The 22,414-nt window shown below is 48.2% G+C and overlaps 1 protein-coding gene across 1 annotated transcript in view; it reads right to left on the bottom strand.

Moving 5' to 3' along the window:
• The window catches only part of NDUFS4 (NADH:ubiquinone oxidoreductase subunit S4), a 282,562-nt gene that overhangs the window by 38,222 nt on the left and 221,926 nt on the right, over window positions 1-22,414 (bottom strand). The window contains exon 3 of the mRNA XM_082262284.1: window positions 9,798-9,970. Coding sequence (XP_082118410.1) covers window positions 9,798-9,970 — 173 coding nt within the window. The remainder of the gene's footprint in view (window positions 1-9,797; window positions 9,971-22,414) is intronic.

The raw sequence follows: 22,414 nt of genomic DNA, 5'->3' as shown, positions 1-22,414 counted from the left end.
CCATCCCCAGGAGAGAAGGCCCCACACACACACCCCCAGCATACCATGTCACAGACAGAGGGGGTAACATGGTACTCACCGATCCATGCGATTTTGTGGGTGCCACTCTGCGACGGGAAGCCTCCCACCCCGGGTGGTGGGGGTGCCGTCAGCCAAAAACAGGATGTTTGCCACACACGGTGTATCCTTGCGAAGTGGCCACTTCGCGGGCTTTGTCCCTGAGGACAGGGACAGGTCTTTTGCGAGGCCAGGTGCATACGCATAGCCTGCTAAACGCTCGATGGCGAGCTTGGATTCCGTAAGGCTCTAGTACAACCTGTCCGATTCCCAGCTCCGCAAACGCCATAGTCTTACGAAGTCTGACTAACTAAGCGCAGGAACAAATAAATAGCTAGTAGTCCAAAGAAAAAACACACTTAGCAGAAAATAAAATGTAATAAAACAGAGAAAAAGGCTGAGACTGTAGCCCCAGCACAGGGAAGCCTGCCTACTCCTATCTAGGCAAAAGACAAACTGAATTGGGAATGAGGCTAGCCGGGGATATTGGACCAGAGGGACAGCCCCCTGTAGGTGTGTCTATGCAAAGTTTTGTGTTTTAACAAAATCTTCTGCCTAGCTTACTCCTGTGGATAAGAGGTCAATACCCAATTGGTGAAGACTATATGAGGGGCGGCGACTGTCAGAGGACGTAAGAGGAAATTAATTCTCCCGAAACTTGTAGCAAAATATAAAAATATTCCATGTACTTCCCATGCCTCTCAGCGAGTAGTTTGGAGTGTCTACTTTGCAAAATGGGGTCACTTGGGGGGGGGGGGGGGGGGGGGTTATGAGCTATCTTGAAAATTCAGGGCCTCCGAAACTGATAGGTAGCGAGGAAGAGAAATAAGCAATTTACGCCATTAGAAAACCTGTAGGCAGTGATTGGTTTTCGGGGTTCCGTAAACTGGTAGGCTCCCAAAAACACGTGGTATTCCTGTACTCAGGAGAAGCAGAAGAATGTATTTTGGGATGTAATTCCACATATACCCATGGCATGTGTGAGCAATATATCATTTAGTGACAGCAAAAAACAGAATTTTTGTAAAATCTTACCTGTAAAATTCCTTTCTCTGAGTCCTTCAACAGTCGCCGCCTCCTCCAAGTCCTCACTGATGGGTATTGTCATCTGCTCCGCAGGAGTAGCTAGGCATATAGACTTAGTTAAAAACAAAAGGCATTTGCATGTATACACCCCTGGGGGCTGTCCCATCTGGTCAATACCCCCCTGCAGTGACCACTCCCACCTCAGTTTGGTAGCATAGCAGTAAGTAACAAGAACCCCATAGAGGGGCGGGGGCGGCGACTGTCGGAGGACTCAGAGAAAGGAATTTTACAGGTAAGATTTTACAAAAATTCAGTTTTCTCTTACGTCCTCCGACAGTCGCCGCCTCCTCTAAGTCCTCACTGATGGGATGTCCCAAAGCAGTATAGACATGAGGGGTGGGAGACGCAACCGCAGAACAAAGCAACGCAGTACCCACATCAGAGAAAGGAATCTTACATGCACTGTAAGAGAACCTTCTGGGCAACAGAAAAAAACAATGCTCAACAGGAGCAACAGCCCAGGAAAGCAAATACCAACAGCCAGGGACCCATAAAAAAAAAAAAAAACAAGGGTCCTTCATGGCACTGCCGCACTGAGAACTTTGCGGCCAAAGGAAGCATCAGCCGATGCCAGAACATCTACCTTGTAGAATTTTGAGAAAGTGTGCACCGACGACCAAGTCGCAGCCTTGCACACCTGGGCCACCGAGGCCCTATGCCAACAAGCCCAGGACGTACTCACAGATCTAGTAGAGTGCGCCTTAACAGGGAAGGGTGGAACCCGTTCCTTCAAAGCATAAGCTTGCTCAATGGTCTGTCTGATCCATTTGGCAATAGTTGCTGCGGACGCAGCCATGCCCTTCCGAGATCCCTCAGGAAGAACAAATAGTGAATCCGTCTTACGAAAGGATTCTGTAGAAGACAGGTAAACCCTGATCGCCCGGACAACATCCAAAGAATGCAACGCAATCTCCTATGGATGCTTAGGCTTCGTGCAAAGCGAAGGCAGGACAATTTCCTCATTAAGGTGGAATTCAGTGACCACCTTGGGAAGAAAGGACGGGAGTGTTCTCAACACCACCTTATCCTTGTGGATTATCAAGTAAGGGGAGCGGCAAGACAACGCCGCCAGCTCCGACACTCGGCGAGCCGAAGTGATCGCCACCAAAAAGGCGACCTTCTTTGACAACAAAGGCAAAGAGAGCTCCCTGTAATAGAGTTTCCCAGAGGAGGATTTCCTAGCCTGATTAGAGTAGGGATAACCTCAGGGGAGAGACCCTTGTCCCACAGGACCTGGGTCTCAGCAGCCAGGCCGTTAAAGCCAGCGACTGTAAAGCAGGATGGAAGATCGCTCCTTGAGACAGAAGATCTTCCCGCATTGGCAGCCGCCACGGAGGCGCCACTGCCAGGTGAACAACGTCGGCGTACCAGGACCGGCGAGGCCAGTCCGGTGCTACCAGAATCACCAGGTGCGGTTCCGAGGCTAGCCTGCGGAGGAACCTGGACAGCAACTGAATTGGAGGAAAGGCATACATCAGACGATACTGATGCCAAGGGGCCACTAATGGATCTGAGGCGTCCGCCAAGGGATCACGCGTTCTTGCCACGAACCTTTCCACCTTTTGATTTAGCCGAGATGCGAACAGATCCACGTCCGGGGATCCCCACCTCGCACACAGCATTTGGAAGACCACCGGGTGTAAGGACCATTCCCCCTGATCCAGGGTCTGGCGACTCAGATAGTCGGCCTGCCAATTTTCCACACCCGGAATGTGAACCGCTGAGATTGCCGGGACATGAATCTCGGCCCAAGATAGAATGTCGGTCACCTCCCGGGCCGCCCAAGCACTCCTGGTGCCCCTTGGTGGTCGATGTAAGCCACCGCGGTAGCATTGTCCGTCTGTACTCGGACAGGACGGCCCTGAAGATGGCCCGACCACTGGAAGAGAGTATTATTGCTCGCAATTCCAGCACATTTATTGGGAGAGAGGAGTCCTCCTCCGACCAAGTTCCCTGGGCAGACAGGTTGCCCAGAACTCCACCCCAGCCCGACAGGCTGGCATCCATGGCAATCACCGCCCACACCAACGGACGGAAGGGCTAGCCTTCCGCCACCGACGGGGACTGGAGCCACCACAGAAGAACCAATCTGGTCTGACGACCCAAGGAGACACACAGATCCAGGGACTGAGGCAGTCTGTCCCACTAGGCCAGGATCTCCGCTTGGAGAGCCCGTGTGTGAAACTGAGCAAAGGTTATCGTCACGAAGGCCGATACCATCAACCCCAGGCCCCGCATACAGGTCCTGAGTGATGAGCACTTTGCCCCCCTTCCTGGGCACCGAACAGATTGGAACAAAATCCCCGAAACCTGTCCCGATGAGGTACCGGGACAATCACCCCCTGAGCAAGAAGGTCCTACACCGCTTGATGCAGGTCCTGCCGACGCCCAGGAGGCAAGCGAAGCTTCGAGGGAAAGAATCTGCCTGCCGGCCGGGAAAGGAATTCGATCACGTCTCCTGGTCGAATGATTTCCTGAACCCAACTGTCCGATATCCGGAGCAGCTAAGGTTGGAGGAAACCGCGCAAGCGTCCCCCCACCCCTGAAATGGGTGAGGGCGCCCCTTCAGGCAGAGTCGGACTGATCCGCCGACCCGGCATTGCCCAACTCCTGCTTGCCCTCCCAGGGCTTCTTCTGACTGCCCTGGGCCTTGAAGGGCTTTACTCTTGAAAGGACCCCTGATTGGATCCAGGCGCAGAACCCCGCTTGCCACGAAAGGACTTGGTCTTCGGGTTCTGGGGCAGCATAGTGCTCTTGCCCCCCGTGACGCCTTTTACCAGGGTATCCAACGCCTCGCCAAAAAGGCGAGAGCCAGCATAGGGAAAATCAGCAACTGTCTTCCGCGAGGACTGGTCAGCCGACCAGCTCTTCAGCCATATCAGTCGTCGGTTAAGCACCGAGACGCTAGAGAGACGTGCTACTAAAGGGGCCTCATTCAAGGCTGCATCACACAGATACATGATTCTTTGATGGATTTGATCCACCATTTCCAGCCGGGCAGGCGGAACAACATCAGACACGAGGTTGCGCCTAAGCACCTTAGTCTAATCAGCGACCGCCTGCGCCACCAACACGGACGCGAAAATGGGTTTGAGCAGAGAGCCCGCCACCGTATAGGAATGGTGGGCCAAAGAATCCAGACGCCGGTCCGTTGGATCCCGGAAAACCGGGGAATCCTCCGTAGGAACCAAGGTAGCCTTGTTCAACACTGCAACCGTGTGATCCACCTGTGGAGGCACAAACCAGCACGCTTCCGTAGCCGGTGCAAAGGGATAAAGCAATTTGAACCGACTAGGCACCACGAACGGACGTTTTAACGTGCGCCACAGTTCATTAACAGTGTAATGAAACTCAGCGGGACAGGGAAAAACCTGCGCCGACTTGCGGGTCCTGCGAGGACACAACGCCCGGAGGACTGGGCTCATCCCCCAAATGTAAAGTTTCCTTCACAGAAACAATTAATTCATCCATGGTCGCCCGCTCTTCGAGCGACCCCGGAGAGGTGGTATCAACCCCCTCCACCTCCGCCTCCCCCTCAGACCCCTGCAGGTCCGAGGACGAGCTGGACCCTGAAAAGGGCACGCTCGCAGCAGCAGCAGCCATATCACCATCTGAATCAGAGGAGGGGGACAATCTGGGTCTCTTACGAGCAGCACGTTCAGCCATCAGCATTTCCACATTGGACACCAAAGTCTCCACTACAGCGGCCAAATCAGGTCTCAGAGGGGCCACAGGAGAACTGGGGGCCCCCACCAAGGCTGGTGGAAATTTGCTATCCTGAGAATCCATGCTCAAGTGAGAAAAAAGGACAGTGCAAGAATTAGGTGCTGTCCCCTTAAGAGAGCTGCGAGTGCGCAGCCCACCGCTCCAGCTATACAGACCAAAAGACCCCCAAACAGGTCCATACACAGTCTGCACCCCCAAACACCGAAGTGACCCAGGGAAGGGGACCCCCAAACACACACAGCGCCGCAGTGCATGTACAAGCGATCCCCGCAGGGATCGCAGCAGGGAGTCACACAAGGTACAGACATGGGGAACACACAGCAACCAGGACTGCCACCCCACACAGAGGCCCCATACAGAAGTACTTACCTGTACCCGATGGCGTGGGGAGCCTCACAGAACGGAAAGCCGCTGTCATCATCTGACAGGGAATGCCGTTTGCAAGGGACATTGCACTGCTGATACGCAGATGCGTCCAGTGAGGTAGCCACCTCACAGCTGCATCCCTGCTGCGAACAGGGATGGGTCGTTCACAGTGCCAGAGCGAACCATGGCTGAACGCTCGATGGCGGGCTGGGGGTCCATCCGACCCTCTGTGCCCTGAAGAACCAGGGCGGCCAGTCCGAATCCCAGCACCGCATGTCCATATTTGTCCGAAGAATCGACTAAAAACTAAAGTTGACGAAATAAACAGCTGGTAAAGAAAGAAAAACTGACATTTTTCAAGAAAAATCAAATACAAAATAAGATAGGCTGAGACCGAAGCCCCAGCACAGGGAAAGCCTAACTACTTCTGATGCTAGGCAAATTAAAACTGAGTTGGGAGTGGTCACTGCAGGGGGGTATTGACCAGATGGGACAGCCCCCAGGGGTGTATACATGCAAATGCCTTTTGTTTTTAACTAAGTCTATATGCCTAGCTACTCCTGCGGAGCAGATGACAATACCCATCAGTGAGGACTTAGAGGAGGCGGCGACTGTCGGAGGACGCAAGAGAAAAAACAAAAAAACAAATTGTAATTTTCTCGAAACTTGGGGCAAAATATAAAATACTCCATGGACTCAATATGCCTCTCAGTAAATAGCTTTGGGGGTCTACTTTACAAAAAGGGGTCATTTGGGGGTGTTTGAACTGTCCTGGCATTTTATGCTCAATCTTAGCCATACATCACCCATTCTTCTAACCACTTGAAGACCAAGCCTTTTCTGTAAATTCAAACGCAAAATTACGCAGGCCCGTTCAGCAGCAACTAACTACGTACATTTTTAAAAGCCTTTACATGTTACCACTTTAGACTTACAGAGGAGGTCTACAGCAAGAATTACTGCCCTCGACCTGACGTTCGCGGCGATACATCACATGCATGCTGCAATTGCTGTTTATATATAACACTGGACCCATGCTTGCATGCGCCTTTCCGTGCAAACACGGGGGGACAGAGGTGCTTGAATTTATTTTTTTTGATTATTTATTTATTTTGTTTTTTTAAGTTGACACGTTCCCTTTAATTTTTTTTTAACATTTTTGTTATCACAGTGAATTTAAATATCCCCTATGATAGCAATAAGTAGTGACAGGTACTCTTTTGTAAAATGTTGGGGGTCTATTAGACTCTAGATCTCTTAAAGCATCTGACCACACCAAGATTGGTGTGATAAGATGCTTTCCCAATGGCGTGGTTTATATCTGGCGAAACCAAAGTCATGAAATGCTCATAGCTTCCGGTATCTTAGGCCATAGAGATGATTGGAGCCAGTCTCATCTCCAATCAACTCTATGGTCAGATAATGGAACTACTGGCTGCACTCTCGGGTTACCCGATGGGACAGGAGAGCAGGAGAAAAATGCGGAAGGCGGTGGGAGGGGGGTGGAGTTCCCTCCCACTGCTTGTAAAAGCAGTCTAGCGGCTAATTACCTGCTAGGATCGCTTTTACATGTAAGCTAGCCACTGGCTGTAAAAAAAGATCCCAAGATGATGCCTAAATCTGCAGGCATCATCCTGGTATAACCACTCAAAATCCAGCGACGTACCATTACGTCGCTGGTCCTTGTTGGGCAAATTGTAGGTTTTTTATTTTATAATAGCATCGAATGTTGGTATCTGAAAAGTAAAAAATGGTTAATGAAAAACAGTAAAAAAACATTACAGTATAACACTATTTTAATGTACAGTAAAAGTAGAAAGAGTAGTAGAAGAGCAGAGTAAGAACAGCAAATTAACTCAATAAAATTACAACTATTTTTGGCTTTATTTTATTTTTGTAACTTTAAAATGTTCTAGGTAAGGTTCTCTCAATGCGATCGCCATCGAACATCTTTCGAGACCCTGTGTAAGTATGCCCTAGACTGTGCCATGCTGTACCCTATACTAATATTCCACTAGTGTGTGGTAGCGATGGAAACATAACCCGATACAGACACCAGGTTGGCCAGGACGGGAGTGACGAAAATAATGGGTGTCAAGCCTAAATCCACGTTTCCTACAGACACGACATCTTCTTTGGAGATGTCTTTGGGTAGAGGTACTCAGGAGGACATACGGAAAATGCCTTACATGCAGCCAGTTTACTGCATCTGGGTTGTGAATTTGGGCCACCGAACTCCTGGACACAGAAGGGCTCTGATGATCTCTTCCTGGAATTTTAGGAAGGATCCACTTCGTCCTGACGCCTTGTAAAAGACAAAGGCGTTCAGCAAAGCCAATTGAAATAAACAGACACTTTATTGTACCAGCATCTGGCCTTAAGGGCAATTAAATACGGCTCCATCAGCTGGTCCTTGAAGTCCACCCCTCCCATGTTAAGGTTGTATTCGTGGACGCAGAGGGGCTTCTCAACAACACCAGTCACCGTTGAAATTTGTACTGTGGTGTCTGCGTGAATGGAGGACAGAACGAAAAAATTCAGTGTATCGCTCAACTTCACTGCAAGCAATCTGTTAGACCTCAAGCAGGCTCTCTTCCCCCATCTAAGTCGGGTATCTACAAGCCGTTGGGGGTTGCCGCGGCAATTAGGTAACGCGGTGCCACATGCGCATCCGCCACTAAGACCACTTTTATGTAAGAGGATCGCCCGCCCTGTAAATAAAATACCAGGGTTATGGCAGCTATCTGCTGCCATAACCCTGGTATTTAACATCAAAGTAGCTACGTAAAACTGCGCCAGGCAGTCTGTAAGCAGTTAATGCATTAAAATGACATCACAGGTATGACATGAACATTAAAAAGGTATCATGTTTCACGCTAAATTCAGCACTTACACAAAACCTCAGTTACCTGCCCCATAGCTTAGAGGCCTCACACTACAGAGAAACATTATATTCCCTTTACTCTCTCTCTCAGACTTTGACATCTTAACAGAAAAAGATCAATGTGTGTAAATAGGACACACGAGAAATTGTTAACATCAAATCGCATGTATGTATACCTTGAAGATTGCTGGTTTTCCCTACCAAAATAAGATAAATCACATGCAATGTGCAGAACCCGACTATCTACATCACAAACATAACATGACATAAGCAATGTTTTTGCACATTTCATTTACCTACACAGAGAGTTTATTAAGATAATGAACTCCATTCAAAGAATGAACTCGCATGAGATATTTAGGCATCAGGGCTTATTTTGCCTAAATATCTCATGTGATCCAGAAACTGTCAATTCACTACACCATATGTGCAGTATTTACCGAAAAACGCCAAAAACACTTGGTAAATGCTAAACAGGAGTTAAAATCCATTCACAGTAGGAAATTAAATGCATGCAGAAAATCAGTAGTGATCCCAGCATGCAGTTTTTGTGGAATGTGTACAGGTTGTTGAGGAGCGGGCGGCAGCCACATCTTAACTGATGAGTCACTAGATACAGAGGGATTCCCTGCTGACCGCAGAAAATAAAAAAAATGCCAGCAATTACAAAATGTGAAAAAATTCCAACCCAAATTTAAAAGGAACCCCGTCTAAATGAAAAAAAAAAAAAAAAAAAAACACAAAATGGTGTGGGCCTCAATAAAACTGTCAGATGGTGGAAGCCTTGGTTGTGGGCAGCAGGCGTTGTGATTGATGATGGATCTACACCGAGGGACGTTTAAAAAAAAAATAAAATAAAAGGACTTGTCAAACACCGAATGTCTTTTTACACTACACTTTTTTGGGTGAATGAGTAGGGGTACTATGTACATTTACTCATTCATATTTGGTGGGGGAAGCAGGATCTGGGGCCCCCTTGTTAAAGGGGGCCCCAGACAGCTGATGACTCATCAGTTGTTTTAAGGGTGTGGTGGCCCACTTTATTTAATGGTGTTAAGGATGTGGGCGGCGGCCTATTTATTGGTAATAAATACACCGGCTCTTGCCAGTGGTTAAAAATACTACATATTTTCACTACTAAAATACCGTAGGACCTCATAAAATAACTTGTATAACTAATAACTCATAATAAAACTTTTTGAAAAAAGCGGAGTCGTATTTTACTGCATTTTTAAAGAGGAAATGCCACTTTTTTTCTGGAAAAACTACTTTTACCTCTGCAGATGTTCATACCTGAGACTTGACAGGTTTGGATGACCATTGTGCAATACAGAAATTGAGGTATAGAGGATCAAAAAAAATATAACCAAAGGCAACTGATTCCAAATCAGTTCAGAGCATAAGTGTGTCACAGGCACCAGCATTCATTCCTAAGAAGTAGTGGGGTGCCGTATCACATTATATCCTTAAGGCTCCATTCACACTTGTGCGACTCCAAAGTCGTCCGATTTCCATTGCGTCTTGGATGAAAAATCTCACCAACGGGACACAGACAGCAAAATTAAACTGACAGAAGTTTTAACCCTTCTCTACTCTATCCAAACCTGAAAAGAAAATCTTTGGCTATATGTAAACTTTAAGAATGTTCCTGCTGTGTTATACTTGGTTTATTACTTACGTTGATGCCCAACCCATTAAGGGATTTTCCCAGCGTTCCCGAGTATCAAAGTCTAGCTTCCACTTCTTTGTGTTCTGTACACCAGCCTGCATAGTACTGCGAGCTGGAACAAAAATTCTGACTTTCCTAGTTTTGATTTGTTCCTCTGGAACTCCAGTCAATGTAGTGATATCCTAAAAAAAACAGAAAATATTTTATAGTCTTAGATTTTACCTGATATTTAAAGAAACATTCACCTAAACCTTTATAGCTCCTACTGTCAGGAAAAATCCACTGCAAAAGACCTTACGTTTTCGCGTTTTTTTGCTTAGGGGACAGGAGAAAGGAGATGAATCATACCTAAAATTCTCCAATCCCCCCCCATGGTCTTGTGCGGTGGACTTTTTTTTTTTTTCCAGGAACAGTCCACTGCTGGATTGGATCAGGTGATTATAAGCATTTATCACATTTACCTCTTAAGAATGTTGTGTATTTGATTTGTTGTCCATGTGGCCTTCAATATATTGGCCGGACTAAAGGCATTTTACATGTAAGGTTGAATAAACATGTGGCCAATATTAGGAAAGGGTTCCAAAATCACAGTCTATCGAAGCATTACGCTTCCATCCACAACAAGCTAGTACTATTTTTTGGGGAATTGACAGATTCACTAGCTGTTGGCGAGGAAGCAATGTGGTTAGGGAGATCTCTAAAACAGAAATTTGGTGGATATACACTGTAAAAACGTATGTCCCATTGGTATGAATGTGGAATGGGACATAAATGCTTTTATTATTATTAGCTAATATGTTTTATCTTATTTTTTTTCCATACATCTTTTTCTTCTATTTTTTTTTCACTTTTTTTAAAATTTTTCTTATTTTTATTATTTATATATTTATTTTTATTTACATATATTTTATTTATATTTTTCCTTTCTCTGTGTTTTTTTTAGTTAATCTATCAATTTCTTTGTTTTGTATTTATTGATTAGATCCTTGATATGTATACATCAAATTGTCATTAAGCACTTTGTAATTGTAATTTTTTAGGGACCACTGGATGGAGCCACATGTGGGAGTGCAATGAATTTTTTCGGCCATTCAAATACATATTGTATTTTAGAATACATTTTTAGTTTTATATGGAAAATTTGGTTATCAAAATTTTTAGGTACAGGTTTTCAAGGTTCCGATGGAAACAGACTGTCCCTTGTTGCCTTAAATTGTTGTACTAGTAAGTATGTTCTTACTTCCGTTTCCTTTGAATTCTAATTATCTCTGGGTGCTGAGGGAGAGGGAAGATTATGCCCTCCCTTCCGGGCCTATGGAGTGCAACCAATTTCAGGACCGGCACCCGGATTGCCTTATAAATACTGTGTGAGGTCTTGCGCTAGCCACGCCCCTGACAACATCACCGCTGATGAAATGCGTAGGGAAGACTGGCGACGCGTGTTGTTATTGCGCACCCAGACGTGGCAGCCATCTTTTTGGTTTGAAACAGAGTTTTGTATACAAGGTGCGATTTCATGGTTTTAAATGTGAGTGTAACCTATAATTTGCACAATAAATGTTATTTGAACGTACTATACCATGATATGCTCCCCTTATGTTTTCACATCATATGAGTTTGGGGATAACATTGTTAGCATTTACATCTTCGGCTCCACATGGTAGAAACTGATCAGATCCAGTGGCTGGTTCCAGGATTATTATAACAGCGCCTGTTTGACCTTCCATGACTGGGGGTCCACAACAAGGAGTAAGAGGCAGTGTGAATGGGTGTTGGTGATGGCTCCTTTCTAGACATTCCCTTTTCCTCCTACATCATCTACTAGCATCCAAATAACTTTTGCATAATAATAGACTTTTATACCTACTAGCGCTGCACTGTTTTTTTTTTTTATTATGCTTATATGCTTTCTAGTTGCCCCAAGGCAAAATAAGCATTTAACTGGTAATTATTTTTGCCCAGAGTTAGGCTTAAAAAAAGAACATATTGTGGGACATTTATCAATTCTGCACACAGCAAAGCAATGATAAGTAAGCAGTGAGGCAGATTATGCAACAGATTTACAAGATTACATCTTCAGTCTAACTTCCCTTCGCTGCTTTAACCATTCACCGACCGCGATATAGCCGAATGACAGCTACAGCAAGGCTGGCTAGTTCTGGGACACTGTCATATGACAGCGTTCCGTGATCGCGCTCACTGCAGGGCGCGGGCGGCACGCTCTGATCACAGTGTCTTCCGTACACTGCTGATCACAAATTGAGGTAAAGAGCCAATCAGCGGCTCTTTACCATGTGATCAGCTATGTCCATTCACAGCTGAACACAGATGTAAACAGAAGCCGGTTATCGGCATCCCTTTTCTCATGCCGACAGCCGGCTTGTGTAAAAGCAACATGTACACTGACAATCAGGACATGGATAATCAGCATCCTGAACATCAGTGCAGTCCCACCAATGCTGCCAATCCGTGCCCACCAGTGCTGCCAATCAGTGCCTCCTCATCAGTGTCACCTATCGGTGTCAACTATCGGTGCAGCCTACCAGGGCCATTAGTGTGGCCTACCATTTTCATCAGTGCCGCCTACCAGTGCTCATCAGTGAAATAGAAAGATTACCTGTTTGCAAAATTTTATAAATCATGAAAGAATTTTTTGTTTTTTAAATTTTCAGACTTTATTTAGCAGAATAAAAAAAAAAAAAAACAGTGGCGATAAAATACCACTAAAAGAAAGCTTAATTTGTGCGAAAAAAATGCTACAAATTTTGTTTGGGTACAGTGTTGTATGACTGCGCAATTGACATTCAAAATAAGACAGCGCTGAAAGCTAAAAATTGGCCTGGGAAGGAAAAGGGAAAAAGTGCCCAGTAGGTAGTTGGTTAAAGTAGTACTGCGACTAAATGAAAGCTGACCCTGACTGCTTATTAACCGTCTGTTTAGAGTGGAAATCTCACATAGCTACGGTGTTCAAGTCTGAATTACAGGCACAGAGGGTGACAAATACATTTTCAATACATTGAAAGTAATTGAATAGACATGAACAGACTTGTATGTTGGGGGGAAGCTTAATTTCCATCCGAGTTCATCACTAATTTGCCTAACCAGTTCTGGACCGCCCACCACATAAATACTGCGGCAGGACGGCCCAGTTGCGCAAAATCACGTACATGTAGGGGGGGCGCACGCTGCAGGAGCACCGTTACTGCTGTGATTGGACACGGCAGGGGCCATCGTGGCCGCTGGGACCCACTGATCATTCAGAGGAATGACAGAACGGCGGTCTGCCTATGTAAATAAGGCAGACCACTGTTCTGTCAGGTAAGAAAAGAGATCTTGTGTTTCAGCTCAGCTAATGTCGCAGTCCTGCTTAAAATGGCTGATCGCTAAAAATGGCTGATTATTAGGATACCAAAAATATATAGCAGAATACATATTGGCCTAAATTGATAAAAAAAATTAAATTTTTAAAAAATTTTTTATTGGGTAGGTTTTATAGCAGGCCTGGTCAGGAAGGGGGTAATAACTACCAAAGCTGAAGTGGTAATTTATGTCCTTCAGTGTATTTTTAATAAGTGCATATTTTGCATTATTCAGGTTTAAGTTGAGTTTAAATTGTCCTAGACCACACCTCTCATCATAAATTAGTCCCAATTAAATCCCAAAAGGTTGATCTAGCCAAAATCCAACGCATACTCAATGACTTTATATGGGCGTCCCGAAAACCTCGACTGAAAGCAACTACTCTGTGCATCCCCACAGCATACTCGGGGATGGGAGCCCCGATGTCAAAGCGTACTACAAGGCAACTATTTTGGATCAGGCTAGGCAGTGGTGGGACTCGCAAACACAGGCCCCATGGGTCCAAATTGAATCAACTGCAGCAAATGGAGCCTTAGACCTACTCCTTGCAAGTACGTGGATATCCACGCATACTCCTCATCTCTTTTTACCTACAATGTCTGCTACTGTCAAGACATGGAATGCTATCTGCCAACAAGCGCAAGGGATACACACTGAAGCTCTTCACAGGCTCCCCTTATTATCGCTGCAACTCTTATCACCAAATTTACCAATACGCCACTGGCATATGGCTGGTATCACCACAATAGGGGAGCTCTACCACCTTCAGACGCTCAAGAGCTTCCTCCAACTTTCATCGCTTTATAACCTTCCCTATAAAGACTTTTACATATACCTCAGGATTCGCCATCTGCTCTCTGGTGTTCGGACATCCTCCTCCCAGACTACCAAAGAAGTCCTTTCATTGTTTACTAAACAGAAAAATAAATCCAAAGGCATATCTGGCTTCTACAAACTCTTGACCTGCCCCTCCCCCACTACCAAACTTGAAGCAATGACCTTTTGGGAACACAAATTACAACTTTCTTGCCAAGCGACTACGTGGTGCCGCGCTCTCCGGTGGCCACTTACTATATCCAAAAACGTCTCACACAGGGAGACGATTATGAAGATTTACCATAAATGGTACTACACCCCGGACAGACTTGCTACTATCTCGCCCTCTTGCTCTCCGATGTGTTGGAGAAACTGTACTGCAATCGGTGACATCTTCCACATATGGTGGGAGTGTCCAATAATCCGCCCTTACTGGAACATGGTTTCGTCACTCATCTCTACTGTGACTGACACTGCTCTATGCCTTACTCCACAAATGGCGCTCTTTGGTCTCAGTCCTCTCTCGCTGCCCGACAATTACCCTCCAATTACTCACCATATTCTAATCTCGGCACGCCTAGTGTTAGCTAGGGCCTGGAAAAAACGGAATTTTTGTAAAATCTTACCTGTAAAATTCCTTTCTCTGAGTCCTCCGACAGTCGCCGCCTCTTCATATTCGTCACATATGGGGTATTAGACTTTGCTCCGAAGGAGTAGCTAGGCAACAGAATATGTTAACAATAAAGCTTTAACATATCCCACCCTCAAGGGGTGGTCCCCTCAGTCAATACCCTCCTACTTCCTGCAACCATATCTCAGTTTTAGTGGAATAGCAGTAGAGTATACATTCAAACCCCAAAAGAGGGGCGGGGGCGGCGACTGTCGGAGGACTCAGAGAAAGGAATTTTACAGGTAAGATTTTACAAAAATTCCGTTTTCTCTTACGTCCTCCGACAGTCGCCGCCTCTTCATATTCGTCACATATGGGGACGTCCCAAAGCAGTGCAAACATGAGGGGTGGGAAACGCATCCGCGCCGAAAGGCAACGCAGTCTCCACATCAAAGAAAGGAACCTTACCAAAGGAAGGAAACCAGCTGGGCAACAGCAAAAATAAGTGCTCAACAGGAGCAACAACCCAGGAAAAGACAAAAAACCCAGGGGATACAAAAAACAATCCCAACAGCCAGGAGTCCCCAACAAGGGACCCTAGGGAACAGCCGCACTAAGAACCTTGCGGCCAAAGGAAGCATCCGCCGATGCCTGAACATCTACTTTGTAGAATTTTGTGAAAGTGTGCACGGTCGACCAAGTCGCCGCCTTACACACCTGGGCTACAGAAGCCCCATGACGGCAGGCCCAAGACGTACTCAGAGATCTAGTAGAGTGCGCCTTCACAGGCACAGGGGGAACCTTCCCCTGCAAGGCATAGGCCTGTTCAATGGTCTGCCTGATCCATTTGGCGATGGTAGAGGCCGAAGCCGCCATGCCCTTCCGAGGACCCTCTGGAAGAACAAACAAGGAGTCCGTCTTACGAAAAGACTCAGTCGATTTAAGGTAAACCCTTATCGCCCGAACAACATCCAGAGAGTGCAATCTCACCTCCTTTAAATGTTTAGGCTTCGTGCACAACGAAGGCAAAACAATATCCTCGTTAAGATGGAATTCCGAAACTCGTTTCGGCAGAAAAGAAGGATTAGGTCGCAAGACCTCCTTATCCAAATGAACAACCAGGTACGGAGACTTGCAGGACAAAGCCGCCAGTTCCGATACTCTGCGAGCCGAAGTGATCGCCACCAAAAAGGCGACCTTTTTGGACAACATAGACAACGAGATCTCCCTGATCTGTTCAAAAGGAGCACGTTGTAACACAGATAGAACGAGATTCCCAAGGGGGCAAAGGATCCCTCCTAGGAGGAACCAGATGCCGCACACCCTGAATAAAGGTGCCAACCAAGGAGTTGGAAGCCACGGGACGTTGAAACAGAACGGCCAGCGCAGACACCTGACCCTTTATCGTAGCCAGCGCCAAACGCTGATCGACACCCGTCTGAAGGAAAGACAGCACACGGGAAACCGAGTACGTGCGGGGTGAAAACCCCCTGGACTCACACCAGGCAAAATAGGCCTTCCAAGTACGGTAATAAACCTTCCCCGAGGAAGACTTCCTCGCGTTGATCAAAGTATGAACGACCTCTGGAGAGAGACCCTTCTCCTTCAGGACCTCGGTCTCAACAGCCAGGCCGTCAAAGCCAGCGACTGTAAAGCAGGATGGTAAATCGGTCCTTGAGACAGTAGATCGTCTCGAAGAGGCAGACGCCAAGGGGCGTCGACCGCCAGATTCACGAGGTCTGCGTACCAGGACCGGCGAGGCCAGTCCGGTGCCACAAGAATCACCGTGCTGCGTTCCGAGTGTAACCTGCGAAGGAACCTGGACAGCAACTGAATCGGTGGAAACGCGTACATCAGCCTGTACTGATGCCACGGGGCCACTAACGCGTCCGACGCGTCTGCCCGAGGGTCGCGCGTCCTTGCCACGAACCTCTTCACCTTGTAGTTGAGGCGAGACGCGAACAGGTCCACATCTGGAAGACCCCACTTCGCGCACAACATCTGGAAGACAGCCGGGTGGAGAGACCATTCCCCCTGATCCAGGGTCTGGCGACTCAGATAGTCCGCCTGCCAGTTCTCCACTCCCGGAATGTGAACCGCCGTTATCGCCGGGACATGAGTCTCGGCCCAAGATAGAATGTCGGCCACTTCTCGAGCCGCTCGGGCACTCCTGGTGCCCCCTTGGTGGTTGATGTAGGCCACCGCCGTGGCATTGTCCGTCTGCACCCGAACCGGGCAGCCCTGCAGCCGGTCCGTCCAGCGATGAAGACAGAGCCTTATCGCACGCAATTCCAGAATGTTGATCGGGAGGGAAGACTCCCCCTCCGACCAGGTCCCCTGGGCGGACAGAACGCCCAGAACACCACCCCAGCCCGACAGGCTGGCATCCGTGGTGATTACCGTCCACGAGATCGGACGAAACGACTTGCCCCCGGACACCAACGGGGACTGGAGCCACCACAGAAGGTTTTCCCTGGTGCGATGACTCAACGAGATCTGAAGATCCAGAGATTGAGGTCGCCCGTCCCACCTGGACAGGATCTCCGCTTGGAGACCCCGCGTGTGAAACTGCGCGAAAGGAATCGCCTCGAAGGCCGAGACCATCAATCCCAGACATCTCATACACGTCCGCAGAGACGAGTGCGGAACGTCCCTGAGGGACCCGACTTCCTCCTGAAGAGTCCTGAGTTTGTCTTCCGGCAGGAAGACCTTCGCCTGCACCGAGTCCAGTATCATTCCCAGATAGGGGAGACGAACCGACGGACTCAGTGTCGACTTTGGAACATTTATCGTCCAACCAAACTCCTGCAGAGTTTGCATTGTGACAGACAGGTCCTCCTCCAGACCCTGACTGGTCGCAGACCGAACCAGAATGTCGTCCAGATACCCCAGGACAGAAATGCCCTGGGCCCTCAATAATGCCAGAACCGGTGCAAGCACCTTGGTGAAGACCCGCGGAGCCGAGGCGAGACCAAAGGGCAACGCCACGAACTGGTAGTGATCCTCCGCAATGGCAAATCGAAGGTATCTCTGATGACCCTCGAATATGGGGATGTGAAGGTACGCATCCTTCAAATCGATGGAGGCCATGAATTCCCCCGGAACGAGGGCAGCCACCACCGAGCGCAGGGATTCCATGCGGAACTTGCGAACCCGCACAGAGCGGTTCAGAGCCTTCAGGTCCAGAATCGGACGAACCTTGCCCTCCTTCCTGGGCACGGTGAACAGATTGGAACAAAACCCCCGAAATCTGTCCCAATGAGGCACCGGAACCACCACTCCCTGAGCCTTCAGGTCCAGAATCGGACGAACCTTGCCCTCCTTCCTGGGCACGGTGAACAGATTGGAACAAAACCCCCGAAATCTGTCCCAATGAGGCACCGGAACCACCACTCCCTGAGCCCTTAGGTCCCGCACCGCCAGGTGCAGATCCCGCAGGCGCTCTGGAGACAGTTGAAGATTTGAGGGAAAAAATCTGCTCTCCGGCCGAGAGAGAAACTCGATCTTGTAACCAGATCGAACGATTTCCAGAACCCATCTGTCCCGCACACGGGCCAACCAGGGCTGAAGAAAACCGAGCAAGCGTCCCCCCACCCCAAAACTGGGTGAGGGCGCCCCTTCAGGCCGAACTGTTATGGGCTGCAGGTCCGGATTGGCCGGACTTCTGTTTCCCAGACCAGGGCTTCTTCTGAGAGCCTTGGCCTTTGAACGGTTTGCCCTTGTAGTGCGGCCGAAAGGCACGAAAGGACCCCTGAGGGGGCCGAAAATTAGCATGCTTCTTCCCAGAAGCCCCCTTAGCCTTGGGGAAATGGGGCAAGAGAGTGCTCTTACCCCCGGTGATCCCCTTAATCAACACATCCAGGGACTCCCCAAAAAAGGCGAGACCCATCATAAGGCAGATTGGCTAAGGTCTTACGGGAAGATTGGTCCACCGACCAACATTTCAACCAAACCAGGCGGCGAGACAACACTGCCACGCTGTGCACACGTGCAGCCAATGGAATCAGGTCCAGGTCCGCATCACACAGATACATGACACCCTGGTGGATCTGATCCACCATATCCAGGGTCGCCGCCGAGGCCGAATCGGCCACTAGGACGCGCCTAAGCATCTGCGTCCAACTTGCGATCGCCTGGGCCGCCATGAGAGAAGCAAACAGAGCCTTAAGCATAGAACCCGTAACAGAATAAGTATGACGGGCAAGAGACTCCAGTCTCCTATCCGTGGCATCACGGAAAACAGGGGAACCCTCTGCAGGAATCGCAGTGGCTTTGTTCAAAACCGCAATTGCATGATCCACTGGTGGAGGCACACAACACCGTTCATCAGTGGCAGGCGAGAAAGGATAACGCAGCTTGAATTTACTTGGTACCGCAAAAGGCTTGCGCAGATCGCGCCATTGATCCTTAACAGCGCGCTGAAAATCAGCATTGCAGGGAAAAACCTGCGGCGTCCTGCGTTTCCTCTGCGTCCCATAAGCCGCCAAGGCAGCGGGGGGACACACTTCGTCCTGCAAACGTAGCGTCTGCTTAATGGAAGCAATCAACTCATCCATGATTGCAAGCTCTGCAGGCGAGCCAGGGGGAGAATTATCAACCCCCTCAACTTCAGCCTCTACCTCAGACCCCACTAGATCAAGAGAGGAGCGGGACCCCGATAAGGAGGTCCCTGCCAGAACAGCCCCATCACCTTCACCCTCAGAATCAGAGGACAGAGCAACTCTGGGCCGTTTAGTAGATTGAGCAGCCACCAGCATTTGCACCTGGGCAGCAAGGCCAGCCACAATAGTGGCTAAATCCCCCCCTGGGGGGGAAACAGCGGTCCCCTGGCTTTCCACCAATACTGTAGGAAACTTGCCCTCCTGAGAATCCATTGCCCCCGTAATGCCAGACAACCAAGGGTTAACTGCCCCCTTTTAGCAAGCGCGGCAAGCGCAGCCCACCGCACCACACTCAGGCACAATAAGACCCGCACAGGGAATATACAAACTGAATACAGGCAATGGATAGCAAGAACAGAAGGATAAAACCTGAGGAGACCCCGCTGCTGCTGCTGCCTCGATCGGTGTTCCTGGAAAGAGGAAGTGATGCTGCCAGGGCGCTCTATGTAAGCCTATGGAGGCTACAAGAAAATGGCCGCCGTGCATGTAAACCATGCGGCCGGAGCGGGCGCCGGTAAAATGGCGTCGTTTGGCGCTGAAAACGCCGCTCCACAGTGCATAAAAAACACACACATTACATCCCAATATATGGATACATGTTAGATCGCCGCAGCGATCGCTGTATATGCCCAAACATGCCAAGAAAAAACATGCCCAACAGCACACAGCTTCTCACACTGCCCAGCCTGACACACACAGTGTCATACAGCTCCCCCCCCCCCCTTGCAGCCCACAGCATGCAGCCGAGAGATAGGGAGACAAAGCAGTGTGATTAAAGGCAGGTTACACAGTCCCAGACTGAGACCCCCCCAGACAGACAGGTCCCCACATAAATACACTTACCTCACATGGCGTGGGGAACCCGCACAGGCGAACAAACCGCTGCACATGAGGCAGGGAGAGTCGCAATTCAAGACGCACACAATGGAGGTTAAGAAACCGCACAGCGTCCGGTGAGGTAGCCACCTCACCAATCATCCCTGCACCGAACAGGGATGGGTCGTTCACTGTGCCAGGAGCGTTACCTGGCTGAACGCTCGATGGCAGACTGGGAAGCCACTGACCCACGACCTGCGACCAGGGGGATCAGCCCGAGACCCAGTCCGCATGATCCTCTTCGTCCGAAGAACTAACTAATGCTGACAAAAATAACAGCTAAGTAAAGATAGAGAGAAAACTCAAACAAAATATTAAAAAGAAGAAAGAGTCTGGGACAGAAAGTCCCAGCACAGAGAGAGCCAGCCACTCCTGACAAGCTAGACATTAAAACTGAGATATGGTTGCAGGAAGTAGGAGGGTATTGACTGAGGGGACCACCCCTTGAGGGTGGGATATGTTAAAGCTTTATTGTTAACATATTCTGTTGCCTAGCTACTCCTTCGGAGCAAAGTCTAATACCCCATATGTGACGAATATGAAGAGGCGGCGACTGTCGGAGGACGTAAGAGAAACCCCTCCTCGCCATCCCTTGAGGCGTTGATCAACTCCATCAATGACCATTGCAACATGGAATACCTCTTCTCCAAGGCACACCTCACAGAGGAGAGATTCCGGGAGCATTGGTCGTTATGGCTATCTTACCCCAAAATCATTAACATTTGATTATCATTCTCTTAACGCACCTTGACTCACCGGACCTGCCCGACACAGCGATTTAACTCTAGACCAGAGAGGACCATGGTGGCACCCATACTCACGTTAATATCACATTTTCTTACCTATCTCAACATATTCACTTGATTTCGGATATAGGCACAGTCTCTCTTTGATTCCCTCTACTCAACTCTTATTTACTAACTCCTGCTCTCCTTGTTATTAGTTGTGTTAAACAATTGTACTTTACATATTGACTGACCCAAGCTATGTACGTTCATTACACCAGCTGGCTGATTGCCACATGTTTATTATGCATTGTTTACTTCTTTGTTGACTTGCTGTATCAATACTTAAAACCAATAAAATGTTTGAAACTAAATCCCAAAAGGTACTCAGGTGGCTCTGTTTACATCCTGGACACTGAAATGAAATAACATTGTAGGGCCCTCGCCATGTTCTGGGAGCGTTTCCCTCATATGAGTAACCGAACTGAACCACCGAGCAAGGGAGGAAGGTGGCCCGGTCCGATGAATTCAATAATGGTTTGAGGAACACAAGTTTGGGGTGTTGACTTGGCATCTAACTCTCCAGATCTCAATTTATTGCATATCTGTGGGATGTGCTAGAAAAAAAAAGTCTAATCAATGGAGGCCCCACCTCGCAACTTACAGGAGTTAAAGGATCTGCTACTAACTGCTTGGTGCCAGACACCCCAGCATAACCTCAGAGGTCTAAGCGTTATGGTTGGCAGTCATGTTATGGCTAAATTGTATATATTGTGTCTGTATTGGGTGTGTGTATAATTTTTTTTTTACAGTTTTTCTTTTTAAAAGGTTCCTGGTGTGCAATACAATGTAAATGCCATTTAAAGTAAAGAACGGCAAAGAACAGAGGACATGTAGGGTCACACAATTTACAGATAAAGAGAAATACTATCTTTGGTTAATTTCTTATATTGAAGACAAAATATCAGCTAAGCATACATGTTTTTCAGATAGATGAGGGCAGATGAGGTAAGGACGTTCGACCAAGTACAAAAAACAAAAAATAGGATAGGTATGTCGGGCAGGCTTAACCGGTTGCCGACTGCGCACAGTATATTTACTGCGGCAGTCAGCCCCGTCCAGGCAGAGTGACGTAGATCTACGTCGCTCGCCTGTCACTGGGATCGGAGCCAATAGCGGGCGAGCGCACGCCCGCTGAGGCGTGTGCCCACCTCGGCTCATTCAGGGAGGAGTGCGGGCGTGTGACCGGCGGACCCGATGTCTGCCGGTCACTTGCCGATCGTCGCTACAGCGGGAGAAAAGCAGAGCGGTTTATGTAAACAAGCCGCCTGTCATTCTCCCCTGTGTAAAAATGAAGATCAGACGGTTCTACTATGTAGAACCGTTGATCTTTGTTTTTACACCAATAGCCATGTCCCACTACAGTTAGAATCACGCCCCTAGGACACACTTAACCCCTCCCTGTCCAATACAGTTAACCCCTTCCCTGCCAGTGTCATTTTTGCAGTAACAGTGCATATATATAGCACTGATTACTGCAGTAATGTCACTGGTACCCCCAAAAGTGTCAAAAATGTC

The sequence above is a fragment of the Pelophylax lessonae genome (assembly GCF_965119305.1).
Source record: "Pelophylax lessonae genome assembly, chromosome: 1".
NCBI lineage: Eukaryota > Metazoa > Chordata > Amphibia > Anura > Ranidae > Pelophylax > Pelophylax lessonae.
This window is presented reverse-complemented; position numbering and strand designations above follow the sequence as displayed.